The following is a 15,476-nucleotide window of genomic DNA, read 5'->3' on the forward strand; positions in this document are numbered from 1 at the left end:
GATTGGCCATGGACATTACAATTGACCAAACGAGCAATATGGGATCTCATAAAGCAGCACAGTAGACTGTTTGTGCACTAGCAGCGTATCTTTGTGCACACAATGGCGTTTTGCAAAAGCAGAGGAAATGAATTTGTTATTCTACTTGTGTTTACGGTCAGTACACTCAGTACTTTAATACACTGCAGAAGTTTGTCTTGGACACAAACGACTAGTGATGAAGGGGAAACGTTATCTGATATGTCAGATCAAGAGACACTTTATGACCAGTTTGCTGATTTTGACAACCCCATTGATGACGACACCTTCTTTGGTATGTCATGAACTTGTGCATCATTGCAGTGTATGTGGATTAAAAAAGGATTTAAATGATGCGTCGAATCGCTTTCATTGTATTGCAGATGAAGCTAGTGATGAAGGGGATAAAACGTTCTCTGATATGTCAGATCAAGAGAGACTTGATGACCAGTTTGCTGATTTTGACAACCCCATTGATGACGACACCTTCTTTGGTATGTAATGCACTTGTGCATCATTGTAGTTTGTGGCATAAAGGATGTAAAGTCCCTGTGAACTGGAAGTTGCAGTTGTTCAGTATTTTGATGCATTTCAGAGGGAAATGGAATTGTGACCTACACTGATAAACTAATAACATTAAACGCTGCAACATTTCATGAGAAATTTACATCGACATTTAAAGTCCTAGTGAAACTAAATGAGTTATGAATCTCTTGCATTGTATTGCAGATGAAGCTAGCGATGAAGGGGATAAAACGTTCTCTGATATGTCAGATCAAGAGACACTTGATGACCAGTTTGCTGATTTTGGAAACCTTGATGACGACACCTTCTTTGGTATGTAATATACTTGTCATTGTTGTGTGTATGGAATTGAAATGCCCGCTACGAATCGCTTTCATTGTATTGCAGATGAAGCTAGTGATGAAGGGGATAAAACGTTCTCTATTTCAGACCAAGAGACCCTTGATGACCAGTTTGCTGATTTTGACAGCCCCATTGATGACGACACCTTCTTTGGTATGTAATGGACTTGTGCATCATTGTAGTTTGTGGCATAATGGATTTAAAGTCCCTGTGAACTGGAAGTTGCAGTTGTTCAGTATTTTGATGCATTTCAGAGGGAAATGGAATTGTGATCTACACTGATAAACTAATAACATTAAACGCTGCAACATTTCATGAGAAATTTACATCGACATTTAAAGTCTTAGTGAAACTAAATGAGTTATGAATCTCTTGCATTGTATTGCAGATGAAGCTAGTGATGAAGGGGATAAAACGTTCTCTGATATGTCAGATCAAGAGAGACTTGATGACCAGTTTGCTGATTTTGGAAACATCATTGACGACAGCGTCTCTTGTATGTAATGCTCTTGTACATTGTAACAGTGTATATGAATCCATAAACACAATCACTTGCGTTGTATTTCAGATCTGCCGAGAAGCGCTGTAATGCAAAAACCATTTGAAGCCCCATCTGAAGTACCCTGGGATGAAATGTCTCCAAAGCTGAAGTGTGATAAAGATTTTATGAATTTGCAACTCTTTGGTTCTGGTGTGGACCAAGTTGAGCTTTGTCGAGGTAAGTTGAGAATTCCTGTTTGTCTTTGACTTGTATGACCTTCACTGGCAAAATTGACAATTGTTTGCTGTAATGTTTTTATTTCCTGTGTCAGTTGGACTCAATAAATTATACTTTATAGGATGCTCAAATATCCTATAAAATCGAATTTGGTGGTGATTTGAAACCTCACCGCTAGATGCTGCTAAATTTCACTGGACCCTTAATGAAAAGTGTAATGAGATTTGCGGCATTGAATCACCTTTGGACTTATTTCTCACAGATAGTTCTGCACCGGTTCCTCTTGGTCATTTGCCGCCTAACTGTGGACACACTTCACACACTCATGGAGGTCTTGTTTATGCTACACCCTATAATGGATGTGGTGTTACACAAAAGGTACTTATGGTTAATTTGCTCTTGTGTGAGGTTAAAAGCTATTAAGCCAACTTGTGTGTTTGTGTTTTTCAGGGAGGGAAGTATGTCATGCAGATGCAATGGCAGGGAATCCCTGTTTTCCTCTCTTGTCCCATGTCCTAGTCTGTTGTGAATGTGACAGTGTCTGGATATCGGCCTCCTTGATTTCAACCAGACACAACTCTTACACCAGCTTCTACAACACCAACCCAAAAGCCACATCATCCTTTCTGTCCTTAACATATCTTTCCACCTCTCTCTGTTGATGTCTGAAATAAAATCAAATGTAAGGAATGAGTTTTTTTTTTTAAATTTGAAAAGCTTGGTTAAATGGGTTTTTATTTATGCCAAAGCTTAAACCTTTTATCTTTAATAATTTAGCAGACGCTTTTATCCAAAGCGACTTACAGATGAGGAAACATTGGAAGCAATTATAACAACATAGGCAACAAAATACATAAGTGCATCAAACTAGTCCATTAAAGCCTAGCAAGTATATAAAGGGATATCACAGCACAGACGACGGTCTCGTATCACGGAGGAGATTGTGGAGCATATAAAAGGACGACGATCGGACCTTCTGTGAGAGAGGACCAGGGGCCTCATTTATAAAACTGTGCGTAGGAACCTTACTAAAAGTGTACGTACGCACAAAAGCCAAAAATGCCGTACACCTGCACGCAATTTTCACTTTATAAATCACAGCCTACCTGATAATTTGCGCACACAAAAAAAAAATCATTTACCGCCCTTTCTCCGCCCACATTCAACCATATAGACAATGCAAATTACCTCATTAGCCATGCATATATTAAAGGAGCAAGGAAATTTGTGTTTTTTAAAAACAAAATCATGGCAGCAATGGAGGGCAAGAAGCGAAATTTCTCTGAGGCAGAAATAGAGGTTCTTGTGAGTGAGGTGGATGAAAGGTAGGCTATTTTGTTTGGTGGCCACAGCAGGGGAATTACCAATAAAAGAGTTTAGAGTGGCAACACATCACTGCTGCGATAAACGCAGTTGCTTCGGCAAACAGGACGGTTCCAGATGTAAAAAAGTGGTCCGATCTTAAGGTGGGAGCAAAGAAACGGCTTGCCTCTCACCGACAGAGTGTGTGTGCGACTGGTGAGGGCAAAGGTGCCCCCGATTTGTCCCCAATGGAGACCCGAATGGCCTCGATTCTCGGCCAAACCAGTGTGTGTGGCATTGTGTCTGAAAGGGAGGGAGACACAGATGTGCTGGATACAAGGGAACCAGGTAAAGAACTTTATTGCTTGTGTGCTCAATTAAACAAAATAAATTACACAATTGGTTTAGTCCTTATTCTTGTGTGACGAAACTCCCAGCGCAGAGTCTGCAGGGGCTATGGAGTTTCCCGAGGTCCCCAGCACAAGTGCGTCCCGACCATATGGCACGGCTGGAAGTGGCCGGGTGCTGACTGAGGCTGTTCTGCAGACACAGAGACACCATTAACGCAATTACTGTAATCGCAGATGAGGTTATGCAAATAAGGGTTGTGCTGGGTGACATAGCATCTACATTAAAAGATCTTGTTAAAAAATGAACCTTTGCACTGTTGTTCTTCACAAATGGCGCATTACTTCCTGACGGAGCTTTACTCCCTGATGATGTCCTTCTTGTTGGGGAGGGGGGTGTGGGTCAGGCTCTTCATGCTGTTGTTGTGGTAGGTCGGGAGGAACAGGGATACCATTCATCAGTGTAATGTTGTGTAAAATAGCGCACACCATGATGATCTCTGGCATACTTTTTTGGGTTGATATAGAAGTCTACCACCCGAAGCATCAAGGCAACGCCATCTACACTTGAGGAGGCCAATGGCTCTCTCAACTACTGAGCGCGCACGAGCGTGGGTATCATTAAAGCGCACTTCTTCTGCGCTCTGAGGGTTTGAGAAAGGGGTGAGTAGCCAGCGCCTGAGCGGGTAACCGCTGTCACCTGTAAAGTATAACAGATTATTTGTACAATAGGCTTTAACCGTTATGTAAAAACAATTATATGCATTTACTTACCCAGAAGCCAGCCATCGCGAACGGCACCTGCCGTAAGTCGATTCCCTACACTGCTGTGCGCTAGAATAAAACAGTCATGTGTAGAACCAGGCCATCGTGCCACAACATTCATTAGAGTCAAGTTGGCGTCACATATAATTTGCACATTTATTGAATGCACATGTTTACGATTCACATAAATGAATTCATCTACATATGGAGCCCTTATAGCAATACAAGTGCAGTCGATTGCGCCGATTACATTTGGGAAACCGGACATTGCTGCAAATTGCCTTTTGATATTGGCCTGTCCTCCAACAGTGTAAGGAAACTTTATGTATCGATTGGTCATTTGAATAATCCCTTTCAAAACTGCAGGCATTAATGAGTTTAGGGATGGCTGTGAAATCCCAGACCTATGACAAAGTAATAGGAATGGTAAAATCACTAAGGTTTTGCTTAAAAAAAAAGGTACACTTAGTTACCTGTCGCCTATTTCCCGCTGATATGTCCCGGTTGCCAAAAATCGTAAAACTGAAAGTACTTGGGTTGGTACTGGGATGGCGCGGTTCCGTGTTGTTGGTCTTTGTAATGCTGGGCCAAGTTCAGCACACAGATCCAAGATCATGGCTCTACGAAATCTAAAGCGGCTTATTAGCCACTCATCATCATGGGCTAGGAAATCCTCACGGTCCCTGAATACTCTTTCCCTCCAAAGTCTGCCATTGGCATAGTCTTCCAGCAGTGCCAGCGCATCCATCAATTTGCACTTAAGTGTTGCTGCAGTAGGCAATTTATGTTTTCAGCGATCAGATTTGCAGAAATCTAACTAAGTAACTAACTAACTAACTGACTAACTAACTAACTAACTTATATCTCTTTCTTTCTTACTAATCTATCTATCTATCTATCTATCTATCTATCTATCTATCTATCTATCTATCTATCTATCTATCTATCTATCTATCTATCTATCTATCTATCTATCTATCTATCTATCTATCTATCTATCTATCTATCTATCTATCTATCTATCTATCTATCTATCTATCTATCTATCTATCTATCTATCTATCTATCTATCAAACTTTAACCTACTTTAAACATCAAACTACTTTAAACTTCTTCAAACTCTCTGGTCCGGCTTTCTCAAGCCAACTTAAAGTTTTTCTCAACAAACTTTTTTTTCTAGTTTGTATTTTTTGTTGTAACCGGGACCTATGAGCAACTATTATTGTAAATATTGAAATATGTCAAACTTAATTTTGCCATTTTGCAAAGGGTTAATTCCCTTTATCCGCAGTCAGTTCCTCAACTCACCATCAGTGTCGCCAAACTGCTTTGTCTTCAAAATGTGCGTTCGCATGGGTCAGAGTTTGCGTGGAGGTGCGCATATTTTCACGTCAAGTTTTTCTTTATAAATCCCACCTGTTGCGCAGGAACTGGCGTACGAATGTTTTCAGCCCCGTTTTGTGCGTACGCAAGCTTTATAAATGAGGCCCCAGGCCTGGATTTTATGGTGTGGTATTTACGTTTGAGTTATTTATTAATTAAAAGTTTGTTTATGTTCGCCGGTTCCCGTCTCCTTCCTTCCCTTTTATGGAACTTTGTTACACGTATGTTCATTGACTTTAAAACAATGTTCATGTATAAAAATAGATGTTAATGTTAATAGATAAACACCACAGTCTTTAGGCACATTTTTCATTGTGTTCTGCGTCTGTGTTGCTTGGCAGCCGCATCTGTTTCTGAGGAACTACTTTGTTTGGCGGAAAAATATATTTCTATTAAAATAATTACATAATATTTGTTGTGTTTTATTTCATGAAACTTTGCTATGCATATGGATTAACCGTTTTCGCTTCGTGCCCAACAACGCCCCTTAGCTGTTTAAAATGCACTGTAACCCACGGCTTCTTGGGGCTTATTGCTTTAATATCCTTACCAGGATAAAACAGATGTCATGTATAAACGTTCACAAATCATCAAACTATTTAAAAAAAAGGGAAGAATTAACGAAAACTCAAACCAAGCAACGCTCGTGCTAGACTTTAGCTACGCAGAATAATTCCCATTTGTCTGTCATACTCAGTTCCTCTGCGCAGAGTCTCACATGAAGATGAAACACCTGAACCTTATACGTCGGTGATTAAACTAAGTTTGTGATTGGTCATGGACATTACAATTGACCAAACGAGCAATATGGGATCTCATAAAGCAGCACAGTAGACTGTTTGTGCACTAGCAGCGTATCTTTGTGCACACAATGGCGTTTTGCAAAAGCAGAGGAAATGAATTTGTTATTCTACTTGTGTTTACGGTCAGTACACTCAGTACTTTAATACACTGCAGAAGTTTGTCTTGGCCACAAACGACTAGTGATGAAGGGGAAACGTTATCTGATATGTCAGATCAAGAGACACTTTATGACCAGTTTGCTGATTTTGACAGCCCCATTGATGACGACACCTTCTTTGGTATGTCATGAACTTGTGCATCATTGCAGTGTATGTGGATTAAAAAAGGATTTAAATGTTGGTTCGAATCGCTTTCATTGTATTGCAGATGAAGCTAGTGATGAAGGGGATAAAACGTTTTCTGATATGTCAGATCAAGAGAGACTTGATGACCAGTTTGCTGATTTTGACAACCCCATTGATGACGACACCTTCTTTGGTATGTAATGCACTTGTGCATCATTGTAGTTTGTGGCATAAAGGATTTAAAGTCCCTGTGAACTGGAAGTTGCAGTTGTTCAGTATTTTGATGCATTTCAGAGGGAAATGGAATTGTGACCAACACTGATAAACTAATAACAATAAACGCTGAAACATTTCATGAGAAATTTACATCGACATTTAAAGTCCTAGTGAAACTAAATGAGTAATGAATCTCTTGCATTGTATTGCAGATGAAGCTAGCGATGAAGGGGATAAAACTCTTTCTGATATGTCAGATCAAGAGTCACTTGATGACCAGTTTGCTGATTTTGGAAACATTGATGACGACACCTTCTTTGGTATGTAATATACTTGTCATTGTGTATATGGAATTGAAATGCCGGTTACGAATCGCTTTCATTGTATTGCAGATGAAGCTAGTGATGAAGGGGATAAAACGTTCTCTATGTCAGACCAAGAGACCCTTGATGACCAGTTTGCTGATTTTGACAGCCCCATTGATGACGACACCTTCTTTGGTATGTAATGCACTTGTGCATCATTGTAGTTTGTGGCATAAAGGATTTAAAGTCCCTGTGAACTGGAAGTTGCAGTGGTTCAGTATTTTGATGCATTTCATAGGGAAATGGAATTGTGACCTACACTGATAAACTAATAACATCAAATGTCGATGTAAATTTCTCATGAAATGTTGCAGCGTTTAAAGTCCAAGTGAAACTAAATGAGTTATGAATCTCTTGCATTGTATTGCAGATGAAGCTAGCGATGAAGGGGATAAAACGTTCTCTGATATGTCAGATCAAGCGTCACTTGATGACCAGTTTGCAGATTTTGGAAACATCATTGACGACAGCGTCTCTTGTATGTAATGCACTTGTACATTGTGTTTATGGATTCATATACACTGTTACAATCACTTGCATTGTATTTCAGATCTGCCGAGAAGCGCTGTAATGCAAAAACCATTTGAAGCCCCATCTGAAGTACCCTGGGATGAAATGTCTCCAAAGCTGAATTGTGATAAAGATTTTATGAATTTGCAACTCTTTGGTTCTGGTGTGGACCAAGTTGAGCTTTGTCGAGGTAAGTTGGGAATTCCTGTTTGTCTTTGACTTGTATGACCTTCACTGGCAAAATTGATAATTGTTTGCTGTAATGTTTTTATTTCCTGTGTCAGTTGGGCTCAATAAATTATACTTTAGGATGCTCAAATATCCTATAAAATCGAATTTGGTTGTGATTTGAAACCTCACCGCTAGATGCTGCTAAATTTCACTGGACCCTTAATGAAAAGTGTAATGAGATTTGCGGCATTGAATCACCTTTGGACTTATTTCTCACAGATAGTTCTGCACCGGTTCCTCTTGGTCATTTGCCGCCTAACTGTGGACACACTTCACACACTCATGGAGGTCTTGTTTATGCTACACCCTATAATGGATGTGGTGTTACACAAAAGGTACTTATGGTTAATTTGCTCTTGTGTAAGGTTAAAAGCTATTAAGCCAACTTGTGTGTTTTTCAGGGAGGGAAGTATGTCATGCAGATGCAATGGCAGGGAATCCCTGTTTTCCTCTCTTGTCCCATGTCCTAGTCTGTTGTGAATGTGACCATGTCTGGATATCTGCCTCCTTGATTTCAACCAGACACACCTGTTACACCAGCTTCTACAACACCAACCCAAAAGCCACATCGTCCTTTTTGTCCTTAACATATCTTTCCACCTCTCTCTGTTGATGTCTGAAATAAAATCAAATGTAAGGAATGTTTTTTTTTGTTTTTAAATTTGAAAAGCTTGGTTAAATGGGTTATTTATGCCAAAGCTTAAACCTTTTACATTTAATAATTTAGCAGACGCTTTCATCCAAAGCGACTTACAGATGAGGAAACATTGGAAGCAATTATAACAACATAGGCAACAAAATACATAAGTGCATCAAACTAGTCCATTAAAGCCTAGCAAGTATATAAAGGGATATCACAGCACAGACCACGGTCTCGTATCACGGAGGAGATTGTGGAGCATATAAAAGGACGACGATCGGACCGTCTGTGAGAGAGGACCAGGGGCCTCATTTATAAAACTGTGCGTAGGAACCTTACTAAGTGTACGTACGCACAAAAGCCAAAAATGCCGTACACCTGCACGCAATTTCACTTTATAAATCACAGCCTACCTGATAATTTGCGCACACAAAAAAAATTTTTTACCGCCCTTTCTCCGCCCACATTCAACCATATAGACAATGCAAATTACCTCATTAGCCATGCATATATTAAAGGAGCAAGGAAATTTGTTTTTTAAAAACAAAATCATGGCAGCAATGGAGGGCAAGAAGCGAAATTTCTCTGAGGCAGAAATAGAGGTTCTTGTGAGTAAGGTGGATGAAAGGTAGGCTATTTTGTTTGGTGGCCACAGCAGTGGAATTACCAATAAAAGAGTTTTGAGTGTCAACACATCACTGCTGCGGTAAACGCAGTTGCTTCGGCAAACAGGACGGTTCCAGATGTAAAAATGAAGTGGTCTGATCTTAAGGTGGGAGCAAAGAAACGGCTTGCCTCTCACCGACAGTGTGTGTGCGACTGGTGAGGGCAAAGGTGCCCCCGATTTGTCCCCAATGGAGACCCGAATGGCCTCGATTCTCGGCCAAACCAGTGTGTGTGGCATTGTGTCTGAAAGGGAGGGAGACACAGATGTGCTGGATACAGGGGAACCAGGTAAAGAACTTTATTGCTTGTGTGCTCAATTAAACAAAATAAATTACACAATTGGTTTAGTCCTTATTCTTGTGTGACGAAACTCCCAGCGCAGAGTCTGCAGGGGCTATGGAGTTTACCGAGGTCCCCAGCACAAGTGCGTCCCGACCATATGGCACGGCTGGAAGTGGCCGGGTGCTGACTGAGGCTGTTCTGCAGACACAGAGACACCATTAACGCAATTACTGTAATCGCAGATGAGGTTATGCAAATAAGGGTTGTGCTGGGTGACATAGCATCTACATTAAAAGATCTTGTTAAAAAATGAACCTTTGCACTGTTGTTCTTCACAAATGGCGCATTACTTCCTGACGGAGCTTTGCTCCCTGATGATGTCCTTCTTGTTGGGGAGGGGGGTGTGGGTCAGGCTCTTCATGCTGTTGTTGTGGTAGGTCGGGAGGAACAGTGATACCATTCATCAGTGCAATGTTGTGTAAAATTGCACACACCATGATGATCTCTGGCATACTTTTTTGGGTTGATATAAAAGTCTACCACCCGAAGCATCAAGGCAACGCCATCTACACTTGAGGAGGCCAATGGCTCTCTCAACTACTGAGCGCGCACGAGCGTGGGTATCATTAAAGCGCACTTCTTCTGCGCTCTGAGGGTTTGAGAAAGGGGTGAGTAGCCAGCGCCTGAGCGGGTAACCGCTGTCACCTGTAAAGTATAACAGATTATTTGTACAACAGGCTTTAACCGTTATGTAAAAACAATTATATGCATTTACTTACCCAGAAGCCAGCCATCGCGAACGGCACCTGCCGTAAGTCGATTCCCTACACTGCTGTGCGCTAGAATAAAAGAGTCATGTGTAGAACCAGGCCTATCTCTCTATCAAACTTTAACCTACTTTAAACATCAAACTACTTTAAACTTCTTCAAACTCTCTGGTCCGGCTTTCTCAAGCCAACTTCGACCTATGAGCATCTATTATTGTAAATATTGAAATATGTCAAACTTAATTTTGCCATTTTGCAAAGGGTTAATTCCCTTTATCCGCAATCAGTTCCTCAACTCACCATCAGTGTCGCCAAACTGCTTTGTCTTCAAAATGTGCGTTCGCATGGGTCAGAGTTTGCGTGGAGGTGCGCATATTTTCACGTCAAGTTTTTCTTTATAAATCCCAGCTTTTGCGCAGGAACTGGCGTACGAATGTTTTCAGCCCCGTTTTGTGCGTACGCAAGCTTTATAAATGAGGCCCCAGGCCTGGATTTTATGGTGTGGTATTTACGTTTGAGTTATTTATTAATCAAAAGTTTGTTTATGTTCGCCGGTTCCCGTCTCCTTCCTTCCCTTTTATGGAACTTTGTTACACGTATGTTCATTGACTTTAAAACAATGTTCATGTATAAAAATAGATACATGTTAATGTTAATAGATAAACACCACAGTCTTTAGGCACATTTTTCATTGTGTTCTGCGTCTGTGTTGCTTGGCAGCCGCATCTGTTTCTGAGGAACTACTTTGTTTGGCGGAAAAATATATTTCTATTAAAATAATTACATAATATTTGTTGTGTTTTATTTCATGAAACTTTGCTATGCATATGGATTAACCGTTTTCGCTTCGTGCCTAACAACGCCCCTTAGCTGTTTAAAATGCACTGTAACCCACGGCTTCTTGGGGCTTATTGCTTTAATATCCTTACCAGGATAAAACAGATGTCATGTATAAACTTTCACAAATCATCAAACTATTAAAAAAAAGGGAAGAATTAAAGAAAACTCAAACCAAGCAACGCTCGTGCTAGACTTTAGCTACGCAGAATAATTCCCATTTGTCTGTCATACTCAGTTCCTCTGCGCAGAGTCTCACATGAAGATGAAACACCTGAACCTTATACGTCAGTGATTAAACTAAGTTTGTGATTGGCCATGGACATTACAATTGACCAAACGAGCAATATGGGATCTCATAAAGCAGCACAGTAGACTGTTTGTGCACTAGTAGCGTATCTTTGTGCACACAATGGCGTTTTGCAAAAGCAGAGGAAATGAATTTGTTATTCTACTTGTGTTTACGGTCAGTACACTCAGTACTTTAATACACTGCAGAAGTTTGTCTTGGACACAAACGACTAGTGATGAAGGGGAAACGTTATCTGATATGTCAGATCAAGAGACACTTTATGACCAGTTTGCTGATTTTGACAGCCCCATTGATGACGACACCTTCTTTGGTATGTAATGCACTTGTGCATCATTGCAGTGTATGTGGATTAAAAAAGGATTTAAATGTTTGTTCGAATCGCTTTCATTGTATTGCAGATGAAGCTAGTGATGAAGGGGATAAAACGTTCTCTGATATGTCAGATCAAGAGAGACTTGATGACCAGTTTGCTGATTTTGGAAACATTGATGACGACACCTTCTTTGGTATGTAATATACTTGTCATTGTTGTGTATATGGAATTGAAATGCCGGTTACGAATCACTTTCATTGTATTGCAGATGAAGCTAGTGATGAAGGGGATAAAACGTTCTCTATGTCAGACCAAGAGACCCTTGATGACCAGTTTGCTGATTTTGACAGCCCCATTGATGACGACACCTTCTTTGGTATGTAATGGACTTGTGCATCATTGTAGTTTGTGGCATAAAGGATTTAAAGTCCCTGTGAACTGGAAGTTGCAGTTGTTCAGTATTTTGATGCATTTCATAGGGAAATGGAATTGTGACCTACACTGATAAACTTATAACATCAAATGTCGATGTAAATTTCTCATGAAATGTTGCAGCGTTTAAAGTCCTAGTGAAACTAAATGAGTTATGAATCTCTTGCATTGTATTGCAGATGAAGCTAGTGATGAAGGGGATAAAACTCTTTCTGATATGTCAGATCAAGAGTCACTTGATGACCAGTTTGCTGATTTTGGAAACATCATTGATGATGACACCTTCTTTGGTATGTAATGTACTTGTCATTGTGTATATGGAGTTCAAATGCCGGTTACGAATCGTTTGCATTGTATTGCAGATGAAGCTAGTGATGAAGGGGATAAAACTCTTTCTGATATGTCAGATCAAGAGACACTTGATGACCAGTTTGCTGATTTTGGAAACATCATTGACGACAGCGTCTCTTGTATGTAATGCACTTGTACATTGTGTTTGTGGATTCATATACACTGTTACCAATCACTTGCATTGTATTGCAGATCTGCCGAGAAGCGCTGTAATGCAAAAACCATTTGAAGCCTCATCTGAAGTACCCTGGGATGAAATGTCTCCAAAGCTGAAGTGTGATAAAGATTTTATGAATTTGCAACTCTTTGGTTCTGGTGTGGACCAAGTGGAGCTTTGTCGAGGTAAGTTGGGAATTCCTGTTTGTCTTTGACTTGTATGACCTTCACTGGCAAAATTGACAATTGTTTGCTGTAATGTTTTTATTTCCTGTGTCAGTTGGGCTCAATATAAGATACTTTATATGATGCTCAAATATCCTATAAATCGAACTGGTGCTTCTAGTTTTATGGAATTGGCCATGTTTCCACTGTAGCACTAAATGGGCAAACTTCTCTCCAGAGTGTGTAGATCCTTCGGCAAAAGTGAAAACACAATGACATCTTTGGTCCTTTACCACATAGTGCTTTGAAAGGGAGGGGCTGCGGTGAGCCGTTGGTGGCGATTTGAAACCTCAACGCTAGATGCTGCTAAATTTCACTGGACCCTTAATGAAAAATGTAATGAGATTTTCAGCATTGAATCACCTTTGGACTTATTTCTCACAGATAGTTCTGCACCGGTTCCTCTTGGCCATTTGCCGCCTAACTGTGGACACACTTCACACACTCATGGAGGTCTTGTTTATGCTACACCCTATAATGGATGTGGTGTTACACAAAAGGTACTTATGGTTAATTTGCTCTTGTGTAAGGTTAAAAGCTATAAAGCCAACTTGTGTGTTTGTGTTTTTCAGGGAGGGAAGTATGTCATGCAGATGCAATGGCAGGGAATCCCTGTTTTCCTCTCTTGTCCCATGTCCTAGTCTGTTGTGAATGTGACCATGTTTGGATATCGGCCTCCTTGATTTCAACCAGACACAACTGTTACACCAGCTTCTACAACACCAACCCAAAAGCCACATCGTCCTTTCTGTCCTTAACATATCTTCCCACCTCTCTCTGAAATAAATTCAAATGTAGGGAATGAGAATAAATTCGTTTTTAAATTTGAAAAGCTTGTGTAAATGGTTTTTATTTATCCCAAAGCTTAAACTGCTGATACCAGTTCTGTCATTTACCATCCCAAACAAGTTTAAACCAAACCCATTATACTTTATGGCCTGTAGGACTGGAATGGTTTCTTAATCCAAATATTGTAATTTACTCACCCTGTCGTCACTAACGGTGTGATTTTCCGTCTTCTGCAAAACCCAAATGAAGAAATTTCATTTGTGCAATTGAAAAATGTTGGTAACCAATAACAGTTGTTCCCTTTTGACTTCTATTGTATGGATCTAATGCAAGTTAATGGGACAAAGTTCTGTTGCAACATTTTTCAAAATATAATCTGTTCAGAGGTTGGAAGTGACAATCGGCTTTGCGTGTACATTTGGTTGTTTGCAGTGCAGACAGTTGTCAGCGATTGTGACGTCACTGAATGCTAACGCAGATAGTCGTGCAATGAGAAGAACATTGATGCAACTACTCTGAAAATCTGGCAATGTGAATTACTTGGAATATGTTCAAAACATTTAGTTTAGTCTAAGTCCTATTTCCTTTAAATATATACTTCACAATAAATTCTTGTTTTATTTGCTAACCGAGTCTGTAATGACAGTTTCTTTATTTCCACAATTAACGCTTGACTGAGCTGAAACCTTGCTCTTTCGTAAGCTTCACATCTTAAAGCACATGTTCTACGGTTTCTGACAATCCACATTTCTCAATTTCCATTTTCATGTTGTTCTATTCTATATAAACCCTGATTGAATTGTAACAGTTCCGGTAAAATGTTACCTATAATGTGTATTACTTCCTGCCATTAAAGGGCTCTAAGGAGTCTTTGTCAGGGAGATTAGGAAGGAGAAGTGGTGTTAGATATACATGTTAGCAAGGAGTGTTTGCTCTAGCCATGCTTTCATCGACGAAACCCTGTTTGAGGAACAATGTTTGTAACTGCCTCACGTATTTTAGTTAAATTTGTTACTGTTTTTCTTTTTATAAATTCTCTTTTATATATTAATAGGTGATTTGTATAGGCGGAACTAATTAGCGCCGATCTTGTGTTCTGCTCGTAATTAGAAGCAACACAATCCTTGAAGTGAAGCGCTAAAAACATAGCATGGCAAGAGCTCCTCAAGTAAAGTAAATATTAAGAGTATAAACATATCTGGGCATATGTCATCTAAGAAGAAAGAAGAATTTAAGTTTAGCCCCTCTTAAGTAGAAAGCAGCCTACGAGGTGTGTTTCTTTTGTATCCGGTTTCTGTGATATATTTCATGTGCATAGCTTGTGTTAACGAAGTGTGTAACTATAGTGGCATAATCTGAATTCAAGACATACATGCATTTTATTTATAGTATCTTTTTATTTTTGCTCTTTTTTCACCCAGTTCTCACGGGTGGACAGAATATGCTGTAGAAATAAAACCCCGTTTTTTAATCAAGACCTCGTGCTTCGTGTTGACTACTAGAGGGAGCTACAGTGAGAACTCGACGGCATCAGAGAGCGCGAATCGTGGTTGGGCCGAGACATCTCCACATTGCAGCGCGCGCCGTCATTCCAGCCATCACATCAGCGTAAGAAGACGCGGTGTCCACGTGATCAGGTTCCCTAACGCAAATTAAGCTGCAACCTAGAGACATTGAACGTTTTGCATTAAGAGCTGAGACACTTCTTGCATTTTAAAAAATAACAAGTTAATGTTGTTTTGTTTACTTACCTTTTCATTATAAGTTCATTGATATTGCTACTGTGTTGATTTACTGATGAGTATGCAGTAAATATTATTAAGAACTATTTGTACTAAGAGTAAGGCAGGATTGGTAATATTTAGGCATTTAAAGGTTAATGGTTATTACTTAAT

General features: G+C 39.9%; 3 protein-coding genes across 5 annotated transcripts; all 3 read left to right on the forward strand.

The window, feature by feature from the left end:
• LOC306894641 (uncharacterized protein) lies at nucleotides 1–2,391 on the forward strand. 2 transcript variants are annotated; one of them, XM_079457344.1, is made up of 8 exons: nucleotides 1–313; nucleotides 402–512; nucleotides 748–855; nucleotides 973–1,038; nucleotides 1,274–1,381; nucleotides 1,454–1,603; nucleotides 1,866–1,981; nucleotides 2,054–2,391. In XM_079457344.1, the coding sequence occupies exons 1-8, from the start codon at nucleotides 103–105 to the stop codon at nucleotides 2,120–2,122; spliced, it is 939 nt and encodes a 312-aa protein (XP_079313470.1). In that variant the 5' UTR covers nucleotides 1–102; the 3' UTR covers nucleotides 2,123–2,391. The 2 variants fall into 2 exon arrangements, with proteins under 2 accessions (XP_079313470.1, XP_079313469.1); XM_079457343.1 differs by having other exon boundaries at nucleotides 49–313; nucleotides 931–1,038; nucleotides 2,054–2,365.
• A 3,819-nt stretch (nucleotides 2,392–6,210) lies between these two features.
• On the forward strand, nucleotides 6,211–8,564 carry LOC306894733 (uncharacterized protein). Its single transcript, XM_079457472.1, has 8 exons — nucleotides 6,211–6,482; nucleotides 6,571–6,681; nucleotides 6,917–7,024; nucleotides 7,097–7,204; nucleotides 7,440–7,547; nucleotides 7,620–7,769; nucleotides 8,030–8,145; nucleotides 8,212–8,564. The coding sequence occupies exons 1-8, from the start codon at nucleotides 6,272–6,274 to the stop codon at nucleotides 8,278–8,280; spliced, it is 981 nt and encodes a 326-aa protein (XP_079313598.1). The 5' UTR covers nucleotides 6,211–6,271; the 3' UTR covers nucleotides 8,281–8,564.
• A 2,824-nt stretch (nucleotides 8,565–11,388) lies between these two features.
• Nucleotides 11,389–14,206, forward strand: LOC306894158 (uncharacterized protein). Of its 2 annotated transcripts, XM_079456456.1 has the most exons (9): nucleotides 11,398–11,468; nucleotides 11,600–11,625; nucleotides 11,714–11,821; nucleotides 11,897–12,004; nucleotides 12,240–12,350; nucleotides 12,423–12,530; nucleotides 12,604–12,753; nucleotides 13,177–13,292; nucleotides 13,365–13,620. In XM_079456456.1, the coding sequence occupies exons 1-9, from the start codon at nucleotides 11,440–11,442 to the stop codon at nucleotides 13,431–13,433; spliced, it is 825 nt and encodes a 274-aa protein (XP_079312582.1). In that variant the 5' UTR covers nucleotides 11,398–11,439; the 3' UTR covers nucleotides 13,434–13,620. The 2 variants fall into 2 exon arrangements, with proteins under 2 accessions (XP_079312581.1, XP_079312582.1); XM_079456455.1 differs by having other exon boundaries at nucleotides 11,389–11,625; nucleotides 13,365–14,206.
• Nucleotides 14,207–15,476: the final 1,270 nt, after the last annotated feature.

The sequence above is a fragment of the Barbatula barbatula genome (genome assembly GCF_947034865.1).
Source record: "Barbatula barbatula genome assembly, chromosome: 5".
NCBI classification, from domain to species: domain Eukaryota; kingdom Metazoa; phylum Chordata; class Actinopteri; order Cypriniformes; family Nemacheilidae; genus Barbatula; species Barbatula barbatula.

Excerpts from the sequence above, each read along its gene's own strand:
- LOC306894641 (XM_079457343.1), top strand. The coding sequence starts at position 103 with ATGGCGTTTTGCAAAAGCAGAGGAAATGAATTTGTTATTCTACTTGTG. Across the intron at positions 314-401 it reads TGATGACGACACCTTCTTTG|ATGAAGCTAGTGATGAAGGG; the intron begins GTATGTCATGAA and ends ATTGTATTGCAG. Across the intron at positions 1,039-1,273 it reads TGATGACGACACCTTCTTTG|ATGAAGCTAGTGATGAAGGG; the intron begins GTATGTAATGGA and ends ATTGTATTGCAG.
- LOC306894158 (XM_079456455.1), top strand. The coding sequence starts at position 11,415 with ATGGCGTTTTGCAAAAGCAGAGGAAATGAATTTGTTATTCTACTTGTG. Across the intron at positions 11,822-11,896 it reads TGATGACGACACCTTCTTTG|ATGAAGCTAGTGATGAAGGG; the intron begins GTATGTAATATA and ends ATTGTATTGCAG. Across the intron at positions 12,005-12,239 it reads TGATGACGACACCTTCTTTG|ATGAAGCTAGTGATGAAGGG; the intron begins GTATGTAATGGA and ends ATTGTATTGCAG.
- LOC306894733 (XM_079457472.1), top strand. The coding sequence starts at position 6,272 with ATGGCGTTTTGCAAAAGCAGAGGAAATGAATTTGTTATTCTACTTGTG. Across the intron at positions 6,483-6,570 it reads TGATGACGACACCTTCTTTG|ATGAAGCTAGTGATGAAGGG; the intron begins GTATGTCATGAA and ends ATTGTATTGCAG. Across the intron at positions 7,205-7,439 it reads TGATGACGACACCTTCTTTG|ATGAAGCTAGCGATGAAGGG; the intron begins GTATGTAATGCA and ends ATTGTATTGCAG.